Source organism: Bubalus kerabau, chromosome 20, assembly GCF_029407905.1.
Source record: "Bubalus kerabau isolate K-KA32 ecotype Philippines breed swamp buffalo chromosome 20, PCC_UOA_SB_1v2, whole genome shotgun sequence".
Taxonomy (NCBI): domain Eukaryota; kingdom Metazoa; phylum Chordata; class Mammalia; order Artiodactyla; family Bovidae; genus Bubalus; species Bubalus kerabau.
Window position 1 is genome coordinate 13,972,254 of NC_073643.1, and position 27,641 is coordinate 13,999,894.

The window sequence follows — 27,641 nt, forward strand, 5'->3', positions numbered from 1 at the left end:
TTTGCCTCAAATAGTACCTAACCTTAGTCCCACTTGGCTTCAGGCATCTACTTGTTTGAATTAAGTGTAGGCATTAGTCTGGAAATAATCTAATGGAAAGAAGGAATTAATATTCAGTTAATTTAACTGATAATTTAACATAAGATTATGCAGCAAGTTGATAATCTTGCAAAGGGAGGTTCAGATAGAAAGAGGAACATAGAAAAGCTCACCTCACTTGTACCCAGGGAATTGTCAGAAAGAGAAATAGACGGAGACCATCAGAGTTGTGAGCATGCTAGGATGTAATACTCAGAGGAGGATGAGTAAGAACCCTTTTAACCCCTGTTTCATAGTGTTTGTCTTAATGTAAAAAAGGCAGAGAACTCTGGCCACTGGAACTATGATGAGGGAAGTTCTAGGCTGGCCATGCAGTCATGATTCTCCTGATTTGATCTTAGCACTCTACAGCACGGTAGAACGCAAGCTCACCTCTGTGGAATCAACAGCTGCATACATAATATCCATCCAGCCCTTAAATGTTGCCTGCGACGAAAGAAGAGAAACATGAATACCATTATAGACTTGTCATCAACATACAAAAGCCAGCAAGTCCAGCGGGCAGATGTATATAAGATGATGGTCCACCCTTCCTGGACAGAATGCCTACATAAAGGAACAGCTGAAAAAAGTTCATGGGCATGTGTTTTGTGTTATTTTTTCTTCATTTTCACAAGATAAAAAGTTTCAAGACAAGAGAAATTTCTGCCTTAAAAATTCCTAGAAAAGTTATGGACCAGCTGATGCAAAGAACCTGATTAAGGCTCTTTCCTGATGCCACATCTATTTGCGCTATCTGTCCAAGACCTTGCAACCACGGTTTGACATGGGACTGTTCCCACATGGAACTGTTACTACAGGTGTGGCTTGGCATCTGAGGCTCCATGTCTCTCTGGCTGGAGCTAAGGAGAACAAGGCACCACAGGACAGAGTGTGAGGTCCAAACCCTTACAGGGTCTTGGAGGTTGAAGCTCAGTAGACAATCAAGTTGGCGATGCTCAGTGGGGAACAACTCCAGAGGGCATTAGCTCCCATGAGGAAACTGGGGTTTGAATCCATTATTTCAATGGAGTCATTATATTTTTATTAGCTGAGATATGCTTTATGATTCTTTTAAGGGTTCTTTCCCCAGAGTGAAAAACAAACCGACAGCACCTACCACTTGCAGTAGCGCAAGGTAAGCCATTAACACATTGTCAAAGTTGACGTCCGGGGTGTCCCAGTAGAAATGTCCACTTTCACATTGATTCCGGTTTGCAACAATGTGATAATCTATGACTGATTTTACATCTGTTGCATTAACACATCTTCCAAATTTTCCAGAAAACAGACTTACTCCCAGGATACAAAATATGAGCCAGAAAATGAGGCAGACAAGCAAAACATTCAGAATAGCAGGTATGGCACCTATGAGAGCATAAACTACCACCTTAAGGAAACAAAGCAGAAGAAAAACATAATAGATGTGTGAGACTCACCAAGCTCTTAATCTTCCCAGGATGGGTCTGATGTGTGGGGCTGCATTTCTTGAAACCTCATCTTTACATTCCAACCCTGAACCCCAACCCCATGGCATGCCCTGCTCTCAGCTCCTTACATTACAGGTCCTTTCGGTTGCTACAGGATCGCTTGAGAAGTGTCTTCTGATGATGGTGTTTGAGACACCTGCCCTAGGACTGAAGGGAAGCCAGAGCCCAGCTCGACTGTCACAGAAGTGCTTTTAGGTGAAGACTATATCTTGGACTTTTCTCTACCTCTGAATTCTAAGTAGTGGGCCAGATGGGAAGGAGTCCAGGAAAAGCTTGACAATTTAAGGGATGTCCAGCCTAAGAAGAGCAGTTGGCTTCTCTACCTTTCCCTGCTAGCTGACTTTCCTCCATTCCACCTAAAGAACATACCTTCATTCCTTCAAACTGGGACAGTGCGCGCAGGGGCCTCAGTGCTCGAAGAATCCGGAAGGACTTCAAGCCCATTAGGTCGATGAGACTGGTCACAGAGACCTGGAGGGAAAAGAAGCTATGGGTAGTACATCCAGCTTGGTGACCAGAGAACCCAGTGGTGTTAAGAGCCATCTTTCTGAGAGGCAAATGCATGCCCACAGTGGATTATCCAGACAGAAACCAACCAGGCCCACCTGGAAGGGGAGGGCAGGTTAGAGGCTATTTTTCTTCTTGCCTGGCAAAGCTCCAGCCCATATGGGTGAGAACAGTGCGTTTACATGATTTGTTTAATGAAAGACAAAAAAAGCTGAGAAACTGTTGTGAATTCAAGGAAACCAGACAGACATGACAATGACATGTCATGTGGGATCCTGAGTGGGATCCTAGATTGCGGTAGGGGAAAGGTGGTGGTAGGCGGGTAGGGTAAATTAGCCATAAAGGACCTTGTGACAACTGAGAACATTCAAAAATGGATGTGGGTTTTAGTACTGGATCATGTTAAATTTCCTAACCTTGATAATTGTTTTGTGACTGTGTGAGATAACATGCTTGTTCTTTGGAAATACACCCTGAAATGTTGAGGGCTAATGTAGTGTGATCCCTACAACTTAATCTCAAGCAGTTTAGGGGAAAAAATACAGGAAAAACTGATATGGCAGATGGGCTTAAATATTAATAATGGGTGAATCTGGGGAAATAGTGTAAGGGATTCTTTTGCAACTTCTTGCAACTTTTTCATAAGCTTGAAATATCAAAATAAAAAGTTACAAAGAAATAATTCTAAAAAAAAAAAAAAGAATGAATGAATGAATTCCTTTTGGTTAACATGTTCCCTCATTCAAACAGCTCCTTTTTGGAGAATTAAATCCAATTTTCTCTCCTAACATGCTTCTTTACAGTGGGATATGACAGAGGATTGGAAAACTCTGTAAACACACTAAATTAAAACTCAACAAACAGGGACTTCCCTAGTGGTCCAGTGGTTAAGACTCTGTGCTCCCAATGCAGTGGGCATGGGTTCAATCCCTGCCCAGGGGACTAGATCCCACCGACACAACCAAGACCTGGCACAGACAAATAAATAAATAAGAAAATTTTTTTAAAGCTCAATAAAGATGCTGAGCTTAAGTTGAAGACACTATTTGCAGATTTTCAGCCATTCTTATTGATTATGCAGAGCCTTCAGAGGCTCAGCTTAGATGGAGAGTGCTCAGCAGGACAGGAAGTGAATTATTGATACTCCTGACTTAGCTGGTGGCAAAGTTCATTGGTATCTAAAAACACCTCCCACTAGCCAATCTCATTGCAGTAGTAACACATTTGCAGAGTAAGAGAAATTGAATGAATATGGCAGAATAACTAGAGTCTTAAATTCATAATCAGTTTTTAAAAATCACCATCGATTCAAAATGTGCTTATTTATAATGGCTTTTTCAAATAAGCTGTTTTGTTCTGCTTGTGACAGCATTGCCTGCTGGGAGAGTTATTTAATTAGCTTTTGCACAAATACGCCTACCTTGTTCCTATGGTGGTGGTTTAGTTGCTAAGTTGTGTTTGACCCTTGTGACCCCATGGACTGTTGACCTTGTTACTAACCAGAGGGAAAGGGGTTGTTAAGCCTAGAAGTTCTGGCGTTACTAAATGACTGTTAGTGTAAATGGAGAAGATGCTCCTGGAGGGACATTGTATACCTTTTCACCTGGAACCTCACCCCTAACTGAAACATCCATGAGAAACGCTGACAAGAACATATCCCCGTTCTTTTCCACTCTTCAGCATTCTTCCAGGTGGGAAGTTTTCACTAGTTTTATTTTATTCCTACCTAACTTGCATTAATCTCCCTGTACTATGTTTTTGAGATTCCTATCATGTTGATATATATTCTTATGGTTTTCTCCTTTTAACTGTTATGGAATATTACAGAATATATTTATATTTTATGAACTCATTCCCCCTTGGTGAATACCTAAGTTATTTCCATTTCTTTGCTACAATGAATAATAGCAAACTAGACAGACGTGCATTTTTCCTGGGTACATATGCAAGAGTTTTCCTTAAACGTGTAACTAGAAGTGGTATTTCTGGATTTGTAAATTGGGTTCATTTGTAATTTTAACTTAATGGTGCAAAACTTTCCCCAAATGTCTTCTATAGCAGTTAGCAGTGATTAGAAATTCCATTTTCCTAAATCCTTCTCATGTTAGATATTATCCAACTTAAAAATTCTTGTCTGTCTGATAAGTAAAAAGAAGTCTCATTTTAATATGTATTTCTATGCTAACTGGTGATATAACTAGTGTGTATTTATTTCTTCATACATTTGTTACAACTCAAGATCCTTCTGTGAATTGCCTGTTTGCATCCTTCTCCCATTCTTACACTGGGTTGTCTTTTTCTTGTTGATCTGTAGGGGGTATTTATTTACAGTGGATAATAACTATCTGTTATGCATGCATGTGCGCTCAGTCACTTCAGTAGTGTCTGACTCTTTGAGACCCTATGGACTGTAGCCCACCAGGTTCCTCTGTCCATGGTATTCTCCAGGCAAGAATACTGGAGTGGGTTACCAGCCCTACCTCCAGACACAAAACCTGTGTCTGACCCAGGGACCAAACCTGTGTCTCCTGCATTGCAGGTGGATTCTTTACCACTGAACCACCCGGTAAGCTCAACTATCTGTTTTATATGTGGTATATACTGTCTTGAGGGTCTAGCCTGTCTTTTATAATCATGGCGTTGTTGAACAAAAAAAAGAAAGTCTTATATTTTGATATATATTTGTGGTTGTGTTTGCACTTTCCTATTCCAAAATTATAAAGATCATTTTATTTAATCTTGAGTAACAAGCAACGTAAAAAGATTATTCACATAACTCATTTAATCCACACGATAATGTTCTGAATTATGCAGTGGTGTACATCACTGCTGGGCATCCCACATGGTGCTAGTGGTAAAGAACCTGACAATGCAGGAGACTTAAGAGACATGGGTTCAGTCCCTTTCGGGAAGATCCCCTGGAGAAGGACATGGCAATTCACTCCACTATTCTTGCCTGGAGAAACTCCTGGACAGAGGAGCCTGGAAGGCTACAGTCCATAGGGTCGCAGAGTCAGACATGACCAAACTGACTTAGCACACACACACATAACTTCACTACCACATAACAGACATGAACTCTGAAGCTCAGTGGATCAGCACCTTGTTTCAGATGGAACTGGGTCTGTATAGTGCTAAGGCTGGTAACAGTAATAGTGAACCACACTTAGTGCTTTCTCTGGGATTTATAAAGCTATATAGTTAAAGGATTATATCTTCTCTTGCTCTACTCATTTTTGTTCCATTCATTTTGTTATCAAGGTTATCTTTGTCTCATTAAATAAGTTTGCATGCCTCCCCTCCTTTTCTGTTCCTTGTCTTAATTTGAGTAAGGTTGGGATGCACTGCTTGTCTTAGTTCAGGCTGCTATATCAGAATACTATACCATAGCCTGGATATATAAACAACAGAAATTTCTTACAGTCTGAAGGCTGGAAATTCCAAGATTAAGATGCTGGCAGAGTCAGTGTCCAGTTGAGGACCTATTTCCTGGTTCATAGGCAGTCATCTTCTCCCTGTCTTCACAGAAGGAGTGAGGAAACTGTGGAGGCTCTTTTATAAGATCACTAATCCTATTCATGAGGGCTCTGGAGTCAATGCTCTTATGTCCTAGCTGCCTCCCAAAGGCCCCATCTCCAACACACTGGAGATCAGGTTTCAACACAAATTTCAGGGGCGGGGTAGGGGGACACAAACATGTGGTCTATAGCACTGCTCCTTGGAAGTTTGGTAAAACTTGTTTTCAGAACCACCTGGACCTGGTGTCCTTTTTGAAAGTGTGGCACTCGACTACTATTTTGATGTTTTAAATAGTTATTGTTAGCTGTATGGTTTCCATTTTGTACCTGGGCAAATTTGGGCAATTTAGAATCTACACTCTCATTTATATCCATTTGGAAATTGATGTCAAAACTTCCAGCACTTTGCTTGAGGTTACACAGAAAGAGAGTAAAGAAACAGCTTTAAAATCAGTGTCCTACACAGACTTGTGGACACAGCAGGGGAGGGAGAGGATGGGACAAATTGAGAGAGTAGCGCTGACATATACACACTACCATGTGTGAAACAGATGGCTGGTGGGGAGCTACTGCGTAACACGGGGAGCCCAGCCTGGCGCTCTCTGAAGACCTAAGGGGACAGGGTGGCGGGGAAAGGGGACGGAGGAAGGCTTAAGAGGAAGGGGATATATATATATAGTTACATAGTTATGACAGATTCGCAGTGTTGTATGGCAGGAACCAATACAAAATTTTAAAGTAATAATCCTCCAATCAAAAATAAAAAAAAGAATCAGTCTCCTAAGTTTAGGTCAGTAAACTACAGGTCCTAGATCAGAGATACCAAAAGTCTGTCCATTGTCTTATGCATCCTTCACTATAGTCAATAAGACAATGGATGCACAGTGACCAGCACTCTGGAAACTGATAGGGACCCGCATGATGCTCATGGGAATGCTTGTGTTGGAGTTCTGATGGCACCGATGACTTTCTGAAATGCTTGAACCACACGGCCTATTTGTACCCGCCAACAAAATTATGGCTCTCCAGTGTGGTGTGCTGAGCACACAGTTTATACTATGCATTTGTCATACCTACTTTCTTAAATAGCAGGGACAAAGTCTAACTAATTAGGTCACTATAGAAAGGCTATAGATGTTAAAATCAAGGACTTTGCAGGGAGGCTTACTAGATTTGAGTCTCACCTCCTTCTTCTTCCCAGGTGGCTCAAAAGACTTCCCAGGTAGCTCAGATGGTAAAGCATCTGACTACAATGTGGGAGACCCAGGTTTGACCCCTGGGTTGGGAAGATCCTCTGGAGAAGGAAATGGCAACCCACTCCAGTACTCTTGCCTGGAAAATCCCATGGATGGAGGAGCCTGGTAGGCTACAGTCCATGGGGTTGCAAAGACTCAGACATGACTAAGTGACTTCACTTCCATCTTCTAGCTGGGCAACCTCGAACATGTTTCTATGACTTAGTTTACTCCTATATATCGGGGGAAAAAAATAACTGCAACATGGAAACGCTGTGATAACTAAAAGAGAGAATGCACAAGAGGCATACGGCAGAGTACCTGGTACTGAGAAAGCAGTCGAAAAGTGTTACCTACGCTTACTTCTATTGACCTTGGCATCCTACAGACCAAGGTGTGAATTCCAATCTCATCTGAAACAAGCTGCTAAGCCTCTGAGCTTCAGGTTTCCTTGTCTGGAATGTGGTAGACAATACATAGGTCTGCCTAACTTGGAACACTGTTGTTCAGATTAAATAGGAAAAAAAAAATGTATGTGAATAATCCTTGTTGCTTGACAATCAAGATGGGAGACCAGCCTAATCTGCTGGCTGCTAACCTGCTTTAAGGAGTCTTGAAAAGAAATTAAAAGTTGGAAGGAGAAGGAAAAGTAGAGAATGTGCAGTTATTCTAGATGTACATCAGACATAAGCTGTGCTTATGGAGAGAAGTGAATGAGTACCGTCACAGAAATGGTTGAGATGGTGAGCATATGAAATGCAGCATATGAGGAATGGGACCAAGGAAAGGCTGGACTGCTGATAGATAAATGTGAAGAAAAATATTCTGGAGAGGCACTCGTATGAGGCACACAGGAAAAGCAGCTCCCATGTGATCCCCTCCTCCACCCCAACCCAGCCCCTCTCCATCCCACCTGCACATTATACAGAGATGGTAAACTTACAATCACAATGACGAAATCGAGCCAGCACCAGACACTTGTGAAATATTTCCTAAATCCAAAGGCCACCCATTTCAGACCCATCTCCAAGATAAAAATGTATGTGAAAATAGTGTCAGTACATTTAAGTAATTCTTGGATTTTGGGTTGTTTATCAAGGTTAATATCTTCAAATACCTGAAATGATAAAGCACAGCCATAGGTCAGGTTGAACTCTCTGCTGACTTTACTTTTTATTGTTCTTCCTTATTTGAATAAACTAGATCTCTCTTGGTGATGAGATTTTGCTTAAGGCTGAACTTTTCCAGTAGAAACAATTCCTTGAGTAAGTAAAACAAAAGGAGGAAAATCCTATTTCTAGATTTCTGTTGCCACTATATTTTCCCAGAGTCTCATCAATGGGCCCTGGAATATTTAAAAAAAAAATCTTCCTAATGGATCATCACACTATCTCCTGGTCTTCCTAATCCTTTCAACTCTTGCCAACAATATCTTGCCAACTTTCCCAGTGGCATTCACCATTTCTTTCATCCTCCTAGTTACCTGGGTGGCTCTATTCAGTGGCTGTTCATTGTTTATAACATCAAATCTGAAAACCTTAGTTCATACTCTGGATCCTGCCAACCCTGAGGCTCATCAACCCCACCACAAACAGCATTATCCACATATCCCAGTGTTCCCTACAGATGTGATCATTTTTGTATGTGAACCATGATGTGCAAAAGTTTGGGAAGCACTGGGCTAGAGCTCCCAATGTAAATTACTTCGAATGTTGCTAAGTCACTTCAGTCATGTCGGACTCTGTGCCTAACCCTAACCCTAATCCTAACCCTAATGTTAGGTTCTGTGGACTGTATCCCACCAGGCTCCTCTGTCCATGGGATTCCCCGGGCAATACTACTGGAGTGGGTTGCCATTTCCTTCTCCAGGGGATCTTGCCAACCCAGGGATCGAACCCGAGTCTCTTATATCTATCTGCATTAGCAGGCAAGTTCTTTACCACTAGCACCACCTGGGAAGGCCCAAACATTCATTAAGTGGGACTACAAAAATTAGACATCTAAGCTTTTGGAGAGACCCTTTTTCACACTACATCCAAACATTTCCTTAACCCAAAGTATGTGTATGTGTGATTCTGTATTTCTAGGCTATAAGCTGTCCTTTTGGCCTTTACAGTGTTACTGAGGATGAAAGAAAGGAGAGAAGAGGCACTAACCCTGCCAAGTCACTTGGGAAGGCAAGAAAGAAATCAGCAATGCTGTTAGGAACTAAGGCAATCTCACAGTCCCACAACCCTAAAGAAAAAGAATAGAGAATAAAACAGTCTCACTTTCAGCCCCCAAGTGGGCTTTTGACTGAAGAAGGCCCTTCATCTCCTCCTCTCCCCGACTGGCTCCTGGTCAGCCTTTAAGATATCAGCTTAGCTGATATCTTTTGTAGGAAACTGTCCTTCTTCCACAGGAATGGGTTAGGTGCCATCCACATGGCACATTGCTTCTCTGAGTGTACCACTATGGCCCTAGTTATAGCTGTCTGGACTCCATCCTTCTTGCCTATAAGCCTCCAAGCTCTTGAAGGTCAGGGGTTGTCTGCCTCTTTCAGTTCAGTTGCTCAGTCCTGTCTGACTCTTTGTGACACCAGTATACCAGTCACTCTTTGGGACTGCAGTGCGCCAGGCTTCCCTGTCCATCGCCAAGTCCCAGGGCTTGCCCGAACTCATGTTCATCGAGTCGGTGATGCCATCCAACCATCTCATCCTTTGTCATCCCCTTCTCCTCCCGCCTTCAATCTTTCCCATATCAGGGTCTTTTCCAATGAGTCCATTCTTCGCATCAGGTGGCCAAAGTATTGAAATTTCAGCTTCAGCATCAGTCCTTCCAATAAATATTCAGGACTGATTTCCTTTAGGATTGACTGGTTTGATCTCTTTACAGTCCAAGGGACTCTCAAGAGTCTTCTCTAATACCACAGTTTAAAAGCATCAGTTCTTCGTCACTCAGCTTTCTTCATAGTTAAACTCTCACATCCATACATGACTACTAGAAAAATCATAGCTTTGACTAGACAGACTTTTGTTGACAAAGTAATGTCCCTGCTTTTTAATATGCTGTCTAGGTTGGTCATAGCTTTTCTTCCAAGGAGTAAGCGTCTTTTAATTTCATGACTGCAGTCACCATCTACAGTGATTTTGGAGCCCCCCCAAATAAAGTCTCTCACTGATTCCATTGTTTCCCCATCTATTTGCCATGAATTGATGGGACCAGATGCCATGATCTGCACTTTTGAATGCTGAGTTTAAGCCAGCTTTTTCACTCTCCTCTTTCACTTTCATCAGGAGGCTCTTTAGTTCTTCTTCGCTTTCTGCCATAAGGGTGGTGTCATCTGCATATCTGAGGTTATTGATATTTCTCCCAGCAATCTTGATTCCAGCTTTTGCTTCATCCAGCCCAGCATTTCTCATGATGTACTCTGCATGTACGTTAAACAAGCAGTGTGACAATATATAGCCTTGATGTACTCGTTTCCCTATTTGGAACCAGTCTGTTGTTTCATGTCCAGTTCTAACTGTTGCTTCTTGACCTGCATACAGATTTCTCAGGAGGCAGGTCAGATGATCTGGTATCCCCATCTCTTTATGTATTGTCCACAGTTTGTTGTGATCTACAAAAAGATTTATTGGCGTAGTCAATAAAGCAGAAGTAGATGTTTTTCTGGTATTCTCTTGCTTTTTTGATGATCCAACGGATGTTGGCAATTTGATCTCTGGTCCCTCTCCCTTTTCTAAAATCCACCTTGAACATCTGGAAGTTCACAGTTCACAGACTGTTGAAGCCCGGCTTGGAGAATTTTGAGCATTACTTTTGTAGCATGTGAGATGAGTGCAATTGTGCAGTAGCTTGAACATTCTTTGGCATTGCCTTTCTTTGGGATTGGAATGAAAACTGACCTTTTCCAGTCCTATGGCCTCTGCTGAGTTTTCCAAATTTGCTGGCATATTGGGCAGAGAACTTGAACAGTATCATCTTTTAGGATTTGAAATAGCTCAACTGGAATTCCATCACCTCCACTAGCTTTGTTCGTAGTGATGCTTTCTAAGGCCCACTTGACTTCACATTCCAGTATGTCTGGCTCTACATGAGTGATCACACCATCATGGTTATCTGTGTCATGAAGATCTTTTTTGTACAGTTCTTCTGTGTATTCTTGCCATCTCTTAATATCTTCTGATTCTGTTAGGTCCATACCATTTTTGTCCTTTACTGTGTCCATCTTTGCATAAAATGTTCCTTTGGTATCCCTAATTTTCTTGATGAGATCTCTAGTCTTCTATCTCTAGTCTTCTTCCCATTCTATTGTTTTCCTCTATTTCTTTACATTGATCACTGAGGAAGGCTTCCTTATCTCTCCTTGCTATTCTTTGGAACGCTGTATTCAAATGGGCATATCTTTCCTCTTCTCCTTTGCCTTTCGCTTCCCTCCTTTTCTTAGCCATTTGTAAGGCCTCCTCAGACAATCATTTTGCCTTTTTGCATTTCTTTTTCTTGGGGATGGTCTTGATCACTGCCTCCCGTACAATATCATGAACCTCCAGCCATAGTTCTTCAGATACTCTATCAGATCTAATCCTTTGAATCTATTTGTCACTTCCACTGTATAATTGTAAGGGATATGATTTAGGTCATACATGAATGTTCTAGTGGTTTTTCCTACTTTCTTCAATTTAAGTCTGAATTTGGCAATCAGGAGATCATGATCTGAGCCACAGTCAGCTCCCGGTCTTGTTTTTGCTGACTGCCTCTTTAGGAGAGACAAATCTGAATGGTGTTGAAAGCTCATTTCCCATTTCATTTTGGAAGCTTAGCAACAAGCTGGCTCAGCAGGTCTGAGTTTGCTCAAAGGAAGAGCAGGCTGATATCAGAACTGAGCATTGGAACCTCCCATAATGTAACTAGGCCTAATCCAGGATGCTCCCATTTCTATGTAGTTGCCCCAATCAGAGCTTCACAAACTCTAATGAGCCTTAAACCACCTAGCATCTGATTCAGCAGGTCTGGGGTGGGCCCAAGACTCTGAATTCTTAATAAGCTGCCAGGTGATATGAGGCTGCTGGTCCATATACCAAATACAGTGGCGAGGGACTAGATGTTTCTTGTCTCCATTTCTCTATAAATACGTGCAGTGAAACAGGACCTGTGTCTGTCTCCTGGAAGCCTCCGCATTGTGTGTTCAGTCTCACCCTGCCCAGCCTACCCTTGCCTCATCTGAAGGCAGATGAGAACTAGGAGATCTGTGTGCCCTCTGCTGCTTCTCTGATTGTAAGTTTTCTCACACAGGTGTCTGTGTGACCTTGTGACAACAACATTGCTTTTCCACTAAATAGCACAGGGCATGACAGATAACAGCGACTATTTGTGGAATAAGAGCAAGAACCTTGTCACTTGGAAGTGTAGATAGCTAATGAAATCTAATCACCAGATTACAGGGAAGCCTACAGGATGAGTGATAAAAAAATTAATCAAGGCAATTCTCTGGGACTGTCTTAGAGAAATTTGCTTTTTTGTTTCAGGATGGCTGGATGGCATCACTGACTCGATGGACGTGAGTCTCAGTGAACTCCAGGAGTTGGTGATGGACAGGGAGGCCTGGCGTGCTGCGATTCATGGGGTCGCAAGGAGTCGGACACGACTGAGCGACTGATCTGATCTGAAGGAGGTAAATGGGCTTCCCTGGTGGCTCAATGGTAAAGAATACAGCTGCCAATGCAGGAGACATGGGTTTGAACCCTGGGTTGGGAAGAAGAACCTTCTGGAGAAGGAAATGGCAACCCACTCCAGCATTCTTGCCTGGGAAATCCCATGGAGAGAGGAGCCTGGCAGGCCATAGTCCACAGGGTTGCAAAGAGTTTGAAGAAGAGCAAAGCAGGCAAATGGGCTGTCTGTTGATCACAGGCTCTGGTGAACCCCAATGCATGCTCATCTCCTCTCATCTGGAGATTACACAGATGTAAAGCACTAACCAGGAAAGTAGGGGTGTAGGAACAAGATAGGTCCTTGTCCCTCCTAGTAATTTACTGTGAAATGCTCTGTGACTCTAAATCAATAAGGGGAACTCATTACTCCATTCACTTGGGATGACAAATACTAAGAGAATTTAGTTTTACATTATGGCCATTTTAAGAGGAAATACAAGACATAATGGGAGGGAGAGAGAGAAACATGTAGGTGATAAGAGAGAAAATACTGTTGCTCAAGGTGAGGGTATGTGTGCAGAGGAGGAAAGAAGGACAACAAGGTGAGAAGAGAGAGCAGAAAGGAGTTCATGACCATATGGCTAGGGAGGTTGATTGATTTAGTTATTTCCAAAGCTCATCAGAACTCACAAAATACCTCAATTTGGAAGGATCTGTCATACACATAAAACAGTATCTCTTTTCCCTCCTCTCAAAGGATCATGAGTAGTGAAAAATACCAAGGCAACTTATATCCTATTCTAGCCCCTGTAGACTTCTCCTAAACGTTTTATCTTTTTGAAAGCAACATAGGGGCCATCAGGAAAAAAAGAGAATAGGAGCATTGCCATCTAGAGGAGGAAACATGTAGGATACGCTGAAAATGTCTAGAAATCCTCTAGGAATGATGGACAGACTTGGAGTTAAGGTCAAGACTCCAATAGCCACTTTAGAGTTCCAATTTGGGGACTTCCCTGGTGGTCCAGTGGTTAAGATCCTGTGCTTCAGTGGCAGGGGGCACAAGTTTCATTCCTGTTTAAAGAACTAAGTTCCCACATGCTGTGTGGTATGGCCAAAAAACAAATATATAAATAAATAAACACATAAAAATAAAGCACTGACGTGGGTCATGCTTCCTACAGGTAAAGCCTCTTCAGCTTGGGGATTTCCCAGTTGTAGCATTTCTTCAGAACATCATGGCAAAATCCTGTCCCCTAAGAGGATACACCAACAGAAATCCCACTTCTTTCTAGTTCCCCCACATTCACAGCTCCTTGAAGGGCCAAGTCGGAATGAAGCCACCCAGCCGCCTTGCCCCGCAATGTCCCCACAAGACCATGACAATTTACCAGTGCCCCACTGCTCAGCAGAATCACAAAGATAATAAAGCTCTCAAACCAGCTGTGTTTCACTATTTGGTAGCAGGTTTTTCGCAGGCTCCACCAAGTGATCCAGGAGGACTTTCTCTTGTCCACAGTACAGCATAGAGAGCAGCAATTCAGGCCTGCAAGGAAGTAGAGAATCACTATCACGAGTGTCTATAATACACGTGCATTAATAGCCCAACTCTTCACCCTCCTTGTACACACCATGTAACTTTGCAAATCCTCCAACTAAAGAGTTGGAGTCTTTTTCCAACACTTTGAATCTGGGTTCAGCCACGTGACAACATTTGGTCAACAGAGCAGAATAGAGGTCATCATATGCCAATTCAGACTCAGTGAGAACTTCAACAAAGATAGAGAACTATAGAAAGTATTAAAAAGAACCAATAAGAACTGAAGAAAATAATAACTGAGATGAAAAAGAACACAACACTGAGATGAAGAATACAATAACTGAGATGAAACCGTTTAGAGGATGCATAGGAATGAAATTAGTGATCTGGAAGACAGGGTAGTGGAAATTACCCAATCAGGATAGCAAAAAGAATTTTTTTAAATGTGAAGAGATTAAGGGATCCCTGAGACAACATCAAGTATACTAACATTAGCAATATAGGGGCCTCAGAAGGAGAAAAGAGAGAAAAGGGACAAAAAACTTATTTGAAGAAATAATGACTGAAAACTTCCCTAACCTGGGGAAGGACACAGATACCTAAGTCCTGAGATGGGAGCACAGAGATTTTCAAACAAGATGAACCCAAAGAGATCCATGCCAAGACACATTATAATTAAAATGTCAAAAATTAAAGATAGTGAATTCCCCAGTGGTCCAGTGGTTAAGACTCCATGTAATCAATGAAGGGGGCATGAGTTTGATCCCTGGTCAGGGAAATAAGATCCCACACGCTGCAAGGCATGGTCAAAAAAAAAAAAAAAAAAATCACAAAAAAACTAAAGATAGAGAATCTTAAAAGCAGTAAGGGAAGAACTAGTTACATACAAGAGAAACTTCATAAGTCTATTAGATGATTTTTCAGCAGAAACTTCACAAAGCAGAAGGACTGGCACAATATATTCAAATTTTTGACATTTTAATTATAATGTGGACTGCATTATTATCATGTTATTGAATTCTTGCCCACATTTTCTAAGTCTTTGTTGAAATTCTTACTAAAATGAAGTTCTCCATTTTCCTCCCTAGTTTGGTGAAAACTCTTATGATCATCTCTTTGAATTCTTTACCAGGTAAATTACTTAACTCTGTTTCTTTAGGATTTTTCCTGGGTTTTGTTTTTCTTTAGGGTTTTGTTCTTTCATTTGGAATACATTCCTCCATATGCACATTTTGTTTGAATTCTAGTTTTTGTTTCTATGAACTAGGCGAAACGGCTACCTATCTTGGTATTCAAGGAATGGACTTGTGTGGAGTGTCCCCGTGTAAACAGCTTGCACCTGGTATCTTCAGCAGGGTTACTGGGGCTGAAGCTTGTCAGGGGCAACTCCTGGGGAGCACTTAGGCATCTGAGGCCACCTAGGTGGAGCAGCTGAGGTTAGAGTGGGCTTGGGCTGGAGTCAGGCCTTGGGGAGTGCTAAGTCCCAGGCTACCTTGGTGGGGTAGCTAGAGCTGGAGTGAATGAGGGCTGGGGAGAGTTCTGGGGGTGAGGCAAACAGGTGCTCTCTGCTGCCTCTGACCCCACAAAGGGATCCAGCACTTCTCTGTGCATTTGGCAGAAGCTCTAGGGTTAGAACATGGATTTCCTTCCTCTGTTCATGAGATTTCCCAGGCAAGAAAATGGGAGTAGGTTGCCATTTCCTCCTCTAGGGTATGTTCCTGACCCAGGGATCAAACCTGGGTCTCCTGCTTTGCAGGCAGATTCTTTACTGTCTGAGCCACCAGCGAAGATCTGACTAACACACTAGGGTTGGTACATGGATCTCTTTCTGGTATAGTCTAGATGCCCTTTAAACTGCTGTTTTCTTGCTGATCCCAAGGTGGGTGGGTCTGTGCTCTGGCCCCACAACAATATCCCTTCCTACTGTAGGTCACTAAGTTGAGGGTACAGTTCCCATGGATACCACGTCTCCATCTTTCCTACCTGATCTGTATGTTCTATCTATATGCAGCAGCTGTTCTATCAGTCCTTGAGTCTTTTTCAGGGAAAATTGCTCTACAAGTAAGTGTATATTTGGTATTTCCATGGGTGGAGTTGAGTTCAGGGTCTTCCTACCCCACCATCTTGGATGCCTTCTTCCAGAGAAAAATCTTGAGAGATGAGTTGAGGGCCTCGGCCAGAGCTCTAGCCAACCCCAGATTTATGGTCAAGTTCTCTTGATCTATGACCTCAAGGATATCCTGACAATTGATGTATTGGGAACTCTACCAAGTGGTAGGAATACTGGCTCAGTGGGCTTTCTAGAAAAGCTGTCCCAAGTTTCTACTCTATAAGTTGGGCTGTATGAATTGACCTCACCTGAATCAAGAATTTCCTGAAGTGGTCTCCAGAATCCAGGGGAGACTCTCTTCACTTTTGTCTCCAGTAGAATTAGAAAGAAAGGATCTATCAAACTCTAGAGCTTCAAAGAATAACATAATCCCATCCAAATATTCCATGAACTGAATGTAGGAATATTGCCACTTACCTTTGGGCAAACACCTCTCTGGTTCCTTTTTGGGAATCATTTCAAGTACCCGCATAAAGGGATCCTGTGGACCAATGGTGCTACATTCTGAGAGCACACTCGTAGCATCAGACTTCTATACATCAGAACAAAGGAAAGGGGGAATCATTTTCCAACACTCTCTGTCACCATGGTTAATATATAATATCTTATTTTAGGACTTTTAATTCATGAAACTAGGTAGGTATGAGGTTTGTCTAGAAAGTATCCCTCTTGTTAGGTTCTTTCCTAAATGCTCTGACCAGCCCTGACTCCAAGACAGAATTCTCTAATTCCTCTCCCTTGGATGATGAAAGGTAAAAGCACATGACACAGTGTCTCAACCTTTTCCTCCCTCCACATCTTACCTCTGATCTGCTGACAAACCACACACACAGAAGCCAGGTGATGAGGAGAAGGCCACTTTACTGACAATGAAATTGTCAGCTACCTCAAGTCCCAGAATAATAGGCCTAGAACAGTGGTTGTATTGATTTTACTTTCCAGGAGACACTTTGGCAATGTCTAAAGATATTTTTTATTTTTGCAATGGTGGGGGGGATTCTATGGACATCTAGTGGGTAGAGGCAGGGTACTGCTAAACACCCTACAATACCCAGAACCGTCCACCATAGCAAAGAATTATTATCTGGGCACAAATGTCATACTGGTGAGGCTGAGAAACCCTGGGCTAGATCTTTGCTTAATAATGTAAGTTTGACAGTTTGCTCTGTACTAATCTAGATATTTTTCCATAGTGGCTATTTTGAGCAAGGTAAGTGGATGAGCTATGTTTCTTCTGGGAACACCCTGGGAAAATTACCTTCCGAAGATTCTGTATTGACAAAGGAGGATCATCTCCAGAGAATAGATCAATTTCCACACTCTGAATTCCTGGACTAGTGAGATCCTTGCTCTTCTGATGGACTTCGCTGGCCTGACACTGAGAAACCAAGAGTAGAATTAATATTCCTCCTGGACATCTCACTTGGGATGAAACAAGTTTGAATTCTATTTGGTTTTCTGTTCATCATGAAAATTTTGACATTATTTAACTTTTTCTCTTTACTTTTAAAAACTGTTCCTGAAAAAACTCAACATAAAATAATTCTGGAAAAACTATTATAGGAAACATATAATGAAACTTACTCATAAGTAATGTAATCAAAACAACATGATTTGATACAAAATTCAGCAAATAATTAAGAAGTGAATCTTACTGTATCCTTTCAATTCAATGGCTAAATAATAAATTGTTTAATAAATGGTACTGGTATAATTAGTTATCCCTGAAAAAATACTACAATGCCATAATACAGTAAAAATTAAAAACGATAATCACTTGATATTCCAATGTAAAAATACATGAATAAAACTATTAAAAGAATAATTTGGAAAATAATTTTGTATTCTTTTAGGTACAGAGGATTGAGTTAGCAAAATAGGCAACTGAAACACATAAAGAAAATATGAAAATATATAATATAAAAATAAAAAATGAATTTTGTCTGATGACCTGCAGCTAAATCCAAGGATATGCAAAGTCACATCTTAAGAAAGGTTTTGTCCTAAAATATATGTGAAGGTTCTTGTGAATCTGACATTGTATGGACATAATTTAAGAATGCTGCTCCCCATTGAACACATATACACAAAAAACAGATACACATTATCTATGGACCACAGAACAAAAATAAAGTAATAACAATTTAAAGCATGCAGCAAGTAACAATGAATAAAAGTGTCCCATATGAAAAAGGAAACCAGAGTTATACCCAAAGCTTGAAACTCTGGGCTGGGTTGAAGTTCTTATACTTAAGAGAGAAAGTTAAAAGAAGTTGTGGCCAATGCTTGGGGTTACAATTATACAAAGCTGCATACCTAGGGAGGCAGGAGGAAGTACAGCCAGAAATAAGATCTGGGCAAAGGGAGCCACTGGCTTAGCGACTGGATCTGCAAAATGCCTAGTATCACTATTAGAGAAGAGTCAGCTGCCAAGATAAGACTTAGTTCTGAATGGATCCCTTAGAAGGGTCTATTAAAGATACCACAGAACTTAGACTGCAGGGAGAGTGACAGACCCTCCCACAAATATGAACTTCCAAATTTATATTCCAAAGTGTATGATGAGACAAACATAAAATCAGTAGTCCTCAAAAATTAACTACAGGGAGGTTAATTTCCTTGAGGAAAAAGAACAAAATCAGTATCGTAATCTAAAAATGTCATTAAAATTAATACATTTATAAAAAAGATATTCAGAGTGTTGCTTCTTAGATGGTAGAATAAGGAGTTCTGCAGAATGTTTCACAGTAAAATTAACATAAATGGTGGAAAATATTTGTAAAAATATATTTAAGGTTTCTGTAAATTGTCCTAAGGGCATACAGCAAATGAAGAAATACTTACTTTTTTTAAAAAAATCTATGCTATTCAGTAATAACAGCAGGAGTCTATGGCACTTTAGCCATGACCTGTTCTCTTGCTTCCCACCCCCAGCTCAGTTTGATGGGGGTGGGAAGGGAGATGTGACCAAGAAGATGGGGCTCCCTCTGCCCTCGGCTCCCAATGAAGAGATATGTATCTCATTAGAATGTGCAGGTCACAGCTTTTCTCATCTCCTCCAAATCTGAGTTGAAGAGGCTAAATTTCTGGTGAATGTGGTCAAGAAGTTGGATTTCTTTTTCCATTTTAGTTACTACTCATAGGACAGAGACTCTATTCCAAGTTCAAAAGCTTGACAATACTGGGGCCCTGATCTCCCTTACTCCAGCTAGTTCGCAGGGCAGAGATTCCATGCAGGAAGAGGGAGGCTGAGAGATGAGAGACTACGGCCCCTCCGAGTATCCCGGGTAGTGGCTAAGACATCCTCCCCAGGGTGGCAGGCAATTCATAAGAAACAAAATCTCTTTTTATGCTATATTCACTTCACCTTCCACACTCCTTTTCTCACCTTTCAGTCAGTTCCAACTCTATATTTCTTTTGGTGCCCAACCAAAGGCATTTGATTCCCTCATTGCCCCAGCCCACTCTGAACTCCTCTGGTATCTCCCACCTGTGCCACATGTGCAGACCATGATTAGAACCAGCCCCAGAGGTGCAGCCACCACACTGTATACCTTTATCATCTCTGCATAGTGCTCAGGACAGGGCAGGCAACCAGTACCCCATGGCAGCTCCAGCTTTAAATGATCCGTGAGTCTATGTATGAACCTGTGTACCTGTTTTCCAGCCTCAGGTTGTGTGACAGCCTGTGCCTTATCTTCACCAGGGGGTTCAGCATCATCTTCTTCCTCTGCAAGTGGGGCCAACCAAGTCCGATCATGCAAGGTCATTGGTACAGAAGTTAGTACACCAAACTCCTCCCAGATCTCTGGGCCCTTTCTCATCCCTGTGACCAGGGGAATGATATCTTTGCTCTCTCCACCAGGGCCTTCTGTCACCTCTTTTTGCTTTGATAAATGTCGCTTCCTGCACCGCTTCCTGAAAAAATGCTCAAGAGTATGTATTACAAAACAAAAAGCCCGGCGGAACCGATCCAGGGCTATCTGGACTTTGGTTTTCTTGACTTTTCCCTCCAAGTATCCATTTCTCTCCTCATTGCTGAAGGAATTGAGTAGCAAGGCAATGAAGAGGTTGAGTACCTAGGAAGGGGCAAAGGGAGAGGGACATAGGGAAAATTTAGCAAAGGAAACAACACAGTAGGGTTCCACAACAACTTTTCCCCAAGACTGGAAACAAAATCAAATGAAAGTTCTATGTCCTTCTGTCTCCCAAGAAAGTTCATCTATAAAATAAAGAAAAGGAGAGAAGATTGAGGAAGTAATAGAGACATCAAGATAAGACCAAAGAAAATTGAAGTTAAAGGGTGCAAACAGCCAGATGCAGGCTGTCTGTGTATAAGCAGTGTGTATTGTAGAGCCTGGCCAGGGTAAGGTGAAAGGCATAACCATGTGGCAAAATCAAAAGTGGATATTCCTTGGGGATCAGCCAGAATCATGAGGTTGGACTTCTGCTGGAATTGCCCACATGGATATGAGTCTAATGTCTAGGACCGCTGTGCTACGAGGTCCTCTCCTATCTGCACAATTTGAGAGATGGTACACTTGTGCAGGTTTTTTTACCTCTTTTGTTTGTGGCTCTCACCAGTTAAAAAATATACAGCTTTCTGGGGAAAGACTTTTGTGGGTGTTAATGGGTCCAGTCACACTTCCTCAGCTTCACAATGAGAATTCCCAAGTCTGAATCTTTGCTCAAGTTACCCTCTACTTGCTAAGTCCTCTTTGGCTTCCCTGGTGGCTCAGAGGGTAAAGGGTCGCCTACAATGCAGGAAACCTGGGTTTGATTCCTGGGTTGGGAAGATCCCCTGGAGAAGGAAATAGCAACCCACTCCAGTACCCTTGCCTGGAAAATCCCATGGATGGAGAAGTCTGGTAGGCTACAGTCCATGGGGTTGCAAAGAGTCAGACGCGACTGAGCAACTTCACTTTCACTTTGCCTCTGAAGTGCCTTTTTCAAGTACCGTGTCTCCCACAATGTCCTTCTTAGCACTCCCTTCCCACTCCCTTGATCTTGCATATCTCCTGCTGTCTGCTGCTGCTAAGTCACTTCAGTCATGTCCGACTCTGTGTGACCCCATAGATGGAAGCCTACCAGGCTCCCCCGTCCCTGGGATTCTCCAGACAAGAACAGTGGAGTGGGTTGCCATTTCCTTCTCCAATTCATGAAAGTGAAAAGTGAAAGGGAAGTCGCTCAGTCGTGTCCGACTCCTAGTGACCCCATGGACTACAGCCTACCAGGCTCCTCCATCCATGGGATTTTCCAGGCAAGAGTACTGGAGTGGGGTGCCATTGCCTTCTCCATCCTGCTGTCTACTAACACCATTTATTAGATACTGAGGACAGTTAATTATATTTGTATGAGGATCATTAATTATATTTGCATGATAGTCTCAATTCTGAGATCTTATGCTCAGGTATCCTTGTCTGTCTCCTGTCTCATCACACTCTCAATGGTGTACACTTAATTAGTTTCTCCATAGAGTACCATGTTTCCAGCTGTAAGTAACAGATACAGGGCAAGCTTACATAAAAAGAAAATGCCACATGACAAGATGTTTGAAACTAGAAGACAGGACCAATTATGCCCTGACAATAGGTTTGTTCCACCTTCAGTCTACCTTCCTTAGTGCTGACTTTGTCTTGCTTTGGTACTTCTCATGGCTGCATGATGTTTGTGGTTCTACCAAGAGTCACAGTCATAAAAGGGCTGGAGGAAGAAAAAGGACCACTTTTTTCATCATTCCTCCTTCCTCCTCTCCTCCTTTTCCTTTCCTCTCCTCCTCCTTCTTTTAAACAGCAAGAAACCTTACTCTGTGGACATTTCTTTACATCTTTGTTGTTATTGTTCAGTTGCTCAGTCATGTCTGACTCTTTGCAACCCCATGGACTGCAGCACGCCAGGCTTCCCTGTCCTTCACCATCTCCCAGAGCTTGCTCAAACTCATGCCCATTGAGTTGGTGATGCCATCCAAACATCTTGTCCTCTGCTGTCCCCTTATCCTTCTGCCTTCCATCTTTCCCAGCATCAGGTATTTTCCAATGAGTCGGCTCTTCCCATCAGGTGGCCAAAGTACTGGAGCTTCAGCATCAGTCCTTCCAATGAATATTCAGGGTTGATTACCTTTAGGATTGACTGGGTTGATCTGTTTGCAGTCCAAGGGACTCTCAAGAGTTTTCTCCAACACCACAGTTTGAAAGCACCAACTCTTCAGCGCTCAGCCTTCTTTATGGTCCAACTCTCACATCCATACATGACTACTGGAAAAACCATAGCTTTGACTATACAGAGCTTTGTAGGCAAAATAATGTCTCTGCTTTTTAATATACTGTCTAGGTTTGTCATTGCTTTTCTTCCAAGGGGCAAGTGTCTTCTAATTTCATGGTTGCAGTCACCGTCCATAGTGATTATGGAGGCCAAGAAAATGATAGCAGTCACTGTTTCCACCGTTTCCCCATCTATTTATCATGAAGTGATGGGACTGGATGCCATGATCTTAGTTTTCTGAATGTTGAGCTTTAAGCCAGCTTTTTCACTCTCCTCTTTCACCTTCATCAAGAGGCTCTTTAATTCCTCTTCGCTTTCTGCCATAAGGGTGGTATCATCTGCTTATCCGAGGTTATTGATATTTCTCCCCACAATCTCAATTCCAGCTTGTGCTTTATCCAGCCTGGCATTTTGCATGATGTACTCTTTACATCTACGGACCAAATTAAGTAAAATATCCCTACCTCAGCCAATCAGTGGCGATTTGAATAATCACTTGGAGTAGGATAGACATTGGGGCATCTTTAAAGGACTACATGACAGGTTTTCTTTCATGCTTACCATACTGTCTTCAAATCAAATTCAAATGCAGATTTTTGAATATCATATAACATTAAATTTATAATACTATATTTAAATAACAATTTTCACTAGTAAAGTGTTGGAAAAGAAGCTAATGCATTTATTTAGCCCATGCATTTAAAACAACAACAACAAAACTGAGACACTCACCACAAGTTTTCCAATCACCATGATCGACAGAAACACAATAACGCACAGCGTTGGGTTAGCTTCTTGCATACATTCCCACATGTTTTCAATCCATTCGCCACAGAGGATGCGGAACACCACCAAAAAGGAGTGGTAGAAATCCCCCATGTGCCAGCGCCGTAAACACAGGACTTCAGGGTCACAGGACTTTAAATTATTCTTTCTGTTATTGAATTTAGAGCCGAAAAGCTGCATGCCAACTACTGAGAAAATAAAGACCACAATGGCCAAGACCACAGTCAGGTTTCCAAGGGCTCCAACAGAATGGCCAATGATCTTAATCAGTGTGCTTAAAGTTGGCCAGGATTTGGCTAACTTGAAGACCCTCAGCTATAAAAATAATAATAATAAAAAAAAGACAATAAACAAAAATGGAAGAAAAGCCAGTTAGGACAAATTCCACCTGCTCAGCTATAATTCAAATGACTTGTTCCCAAACCATAGCATTTATAACTTTCAAAAATTTTTTCAAAGCCAAATCCATCCTAAACATGGTCAGCAACTCCATGCCCCAATCTGATATTCACCCATATGTATTTTTTTATTTTAAAAATGAAACATTTGGTCTAATTTTTTTAAATGATAAAGACTTTGGGATCATGATGGTAGAACTGAGCATACACATTAATTAAACAAAATGAATATATTGGAACCCTGTATAATATTGGTTGTTGCTGTCACTAAGTCATGTCTGACTATTCTGTGATCTTCATGGACTGTAGCCCACCAGGCTCCCCTATCTATGGGATTTCCCAGACAAGAATACTGGAGTGAGTTGCCATTTCCTTCTCCAGGGGATCTTTCTGACCCAGGGATCAAATTTGCATCTCCTGCGTTGCAGGCAGGTTATTTACTGCAGCACCACTGGGGAAGCCCCCAATAGGATGTTGTTCAGTCGCTAAGTCATGTCCAACATTTTGTGACCCCACGGACTGCAGAATGCCAGGCTTCCCTGTCCTTCACTATCTATACTAAGAGTCAAAAACTCTGGGCCCAGGGCCAGATCCATCCCATTACCTGCGTTCACATGGCCTGACAGGTGAGCAGTTTTTTATATCTTTAAATGGTTGGAAATAATTTTTTAAATATTTCATTGCACATTTAAATTGTATAAAGTTCCAATTTTCATGTCTGTAAATAAAGTTTTATTGGAACACAGCCATGCGCATGTGTACTCTAATGTCTACAGCTACTTTTGTGCTATGATGGCAAACTGAGAGGTTTCTACAGTGACCATATGGCCCGTAAGACTGAAAAAATGTACCATCTGCTTTTTACAGACAAAGTTGGTTAACTCCTTCATTATATAATTGAGCTCACAAATTGATGTATTGCGCCTAGGAGGACTACTCAAGACACATTCTCTTTTTCCAGAGAGAAATTCTCTCCATGGAAACTTATAGGAGGCAACAACAGAAAAAAGCACAGTAACTAGTTTCACAGATTATTTCTTATATTAACTTTTAATGTAAACCAATGGTTTCACTCCAAAGTACAATCCTGTTAAGTGTCAACTTTGGAGTTGGCCCAAAAGTTCACTTGGGTTTTTCATAAGATGTTAAAGAAAAACCTGAACAAACTTTTCGGCCAACCCAGTATTTGTGGGGGAGCAGGTAGATACTGCAGGTCAGTTAGACTTCTATCACAAGAGAGGGACCACTGCTGTCTACATAGAGGGGAACTGGGGGCATCTCAGGGAGAAAATGTGGTTCTATTCTTATCTACAGACAAACTCGTAGAACTCCTTGCCTCAGAGCATGGCTGTAATAAGCCTAACCATTAGTAAAGCAAATGTAATTTTGCTCACCCAAGCACCAATAAAACTTAGGGAGCAGCCTAATAATGCCTGATTTTAAGCAGTGTGATTTTCTAATATATGCCAACTATAAAATGTATGCTTAAGTAACTGAATTAAATGTCTTATTCCACATGTTTAGAAATCCTATCCACACAGAAGGAGAAATATTGTATGACACCTCTTATATGTGGAATCCAAAAAGAAATTATATAAATGAACTTACTTGAAAAACAGAAAGAGACTCACAGACTTAGAGAACGAACTTACGGTTGCTGGAGAGAAGGATGGGGGGTGGGGGAGAGAGATAGTTAGGGAGTTTGGGATGGACATGTGCACACTGGTATATTTAAAATGGATAACCAACAAGGACCTGCTGTATAGCACATGGTACTCTTTTCAATGTTATATGGCAGCCAGGATGGAAGGTGAGTTTGGGGGAGAATGGATACATGTATATGTATGGTTGAGTCCCTTTACAGTTCACCTGAAAATATCACAGTATTGTTAATCAGCTGTACTTCAATATGAAATAAAAAGTTTTTAAAAAGAAAAAAAGAAATCGTATCCATGTCCCCTCCAAAAAAGTAAATCTTTGAAAGAGGACAAGAGGTAACCTTTTGTGGTTTCCTGATTCCCTTCCCAGATATGATTTCTCTGTGATTTCTGCCCATACCTCTTATGGGGTCTGCCGCATGGTCATTTCTGGGCCACGTCTTATATTTTCCCTAGACCACAAACTCCTTGAAGGCAGTGCTTCCCTCACCTTTCAGTCTTCCCCAGACGTATCAGGTACTCGGCAAAGGCTACTGGGGTGCCTCCAGTGGTTTGTGGGTGAAGGGCAAAGCCTGCAGAAAAGGACTGCGCTACTGGGAGCAGTGAGGAGGGACCCTGTGGGACAACACCCACTGGCAGTGCCTGCCCCCGTCCTGGGCTCTGCAGTACATCCCCCTTGGTAAGCCCAGCTGTGAGGGTGCCTGGCTTAGAGTTGGGGGGGGGCGTGGAAGATAGTTGGAGGGGGTTGCACACACAGCAGGGAGCACAGTCCTGACACCAGAAGACATGATTTTGCATCTGGTTGCCTGAAGGGTCATCTTGTGGCAGGGGAGGGAGGAGAGTAGGGATTCAATGGAGAGAAGACCACCTGGGACTCACGAGTGTATTATACACCTGGGTGGCAGGAGGAGTGTAATTTTGGTTCTCAGATCAAGGTAAGATGGTAAGCTTTAATCCAAAACTAGCTATTGAACTCACTGAAGACTCTTCAATCCTGGCAGATAAGTTATTCAGTAAAATAAGAAAGTAAGTGCCTTACCACTCTTAAGGAACGAAATGATATCCAACTTTTTCCTGAAACTATATGGTTTAATATCACATCTGCCAAACTCAGAAGAGCAACAACACTGTCAAAAATGTTCCATCCTCGACGAAAGTAGTGGTAGGGATCCAGAGCAATGATTTTTAGGCACATTTCAGCCATGAAAATGCCAGTGAAAACCTACAGTGAGGCAGAAAAAAAGAGAGAAAAAGAAGGTATGTCCAAGGGAATTACAGAGGTTACAAAGAAATAAACTGTATTCTCATACTTGATACAATATGCCCTGCAGTCCATGAAAAAGAAACATTTACCACTGTAGCATGGACTTCACTTTACCTTTTCCTCTCTCCCCATGACCCAACCCCACCACGGCCTCCACTCCAGTATCACCAAGCTAACAGGCATCAGGATGGAGAATAAATATTATTTTCCATTCTGTTAAAAAAAAATAAAGCAAAATTGCCTTCTTGGTAGATGGCAGAGTAATAGGAAGTGTCAAGCAATTCCTCCTCTGAATTCTCTTTAAGATACTAACAACTCCAAAGTGAGGGGAGTTCACAACAGTTCTGAAAAGTAAAGATAAATATCATTCATAAACCAAAATACAAAAGCAGTTTATCTAAACACTCAACCTCAATACTTTGGTCAGAAAAAAAAAAATTTTTAAGGGCCCAGAACAGAAAATTGAAAATCACTACCAGACACAGAAAAAATGTCTTTGAGCAACCTGATATAGAGGATAAACCCTGAATTGGTTATGGTTGAAAGGAAGATTAGTGAATCAGAATATAATCTTAAAAACTCCCTCAGAATGCAGGGCACATCATTCCAGAACAAAATATTAAAGAATTAAAAGGAAGGGCAAGAGTTTAAAAAGCACTAAACTATGTCTTTTCCATGAGAAAAATAATTCTTTGCCTTTAACAATTAGATAAATACAGGCTTAAGAAACTTGCAAAATGTTGCACAGTAGCCAAATTCAAAGTTAAATCTATCTCCTATATCTTTGCAGAAAATAAGGCAAAGCATTTCTTCATAGCAAATAGCACATTCTCTATCCTAAACACACAGAAATTAAGCAGAAATGAGGAAAACCATAGTGTGAAAATAATACAGTAATATAAAAAGGGTTTTTGTTTGTTTGTTTGTTTTTAATAAAAGAGGGTTAGGCTTCTCTTGTGGCTCAGATGGTAAAGAATCCACCTGCAATGTGGAAGACCTGGGTTCGATCCTTGGGTTGGGAAGATCCCCTGGAGAAGGGAAAGGCTACCTACTCCAGTATTCTGGCCAGGAAAATGCCATGTACTATACAGTTGCAAAGAGCCAGACACGACTGAGTGACTTTCACATGAAAAGGGTTAAAATCTTTTTAAATGTTGTTCATTATAAGA

General features: G+C 41.6%; 1 protein-coding gene across 1 annotated transcript in view; it reads right to left on the bottom strand.

Annotated features, from left to right (window-relative positions):
• SCN11A (sodium voltage-gated channel alpha subunit 11) overlaps positions 1-27,641 on the bottom strand; it is an 81,319-nt gene that overhangs the window by 21,918 nt on the left and 31,760 nt on the right. Inside the window, exons 13-22 of the mRNA XM_055557924.1 lie at positions 26,248-26,430; positions 23,099-23,467; positions 19,762-20,184; positions 17,364-17,477; positions 16,523-16,637; positions 13,847-14,001; positions 7,772-7,945; positions 1,938-2,039; positions 1,199-1,468; positions 472-525 (exon numbers count right to left, since the gene is read on the bottom strand). Coding sequence (XP_055413899.1) covers positions 472-525; positions 1,199-1,468; positions 1,938-2,039; positions 7,772-7,945; positions 13,847-14,001; positions 16,523-16,637; positions 17,364-17,477; positions 19,762-20,184; positions 23,099-23,467; positions 26,248-26,430 — 1,959 coding nt within the window. The remainder of the gene's footprint in view (positions 1-471; positions 526-1,198; positions 1,469-1,937; positions 2,040-7,771; positions 7,946-13,846; positions 14,002-16,522; positions 16,638-17,363; positions 17,478-19,761; positions 20,185-23,098; positions 23,468-26,247; positions 26,431-27,641) is intronic.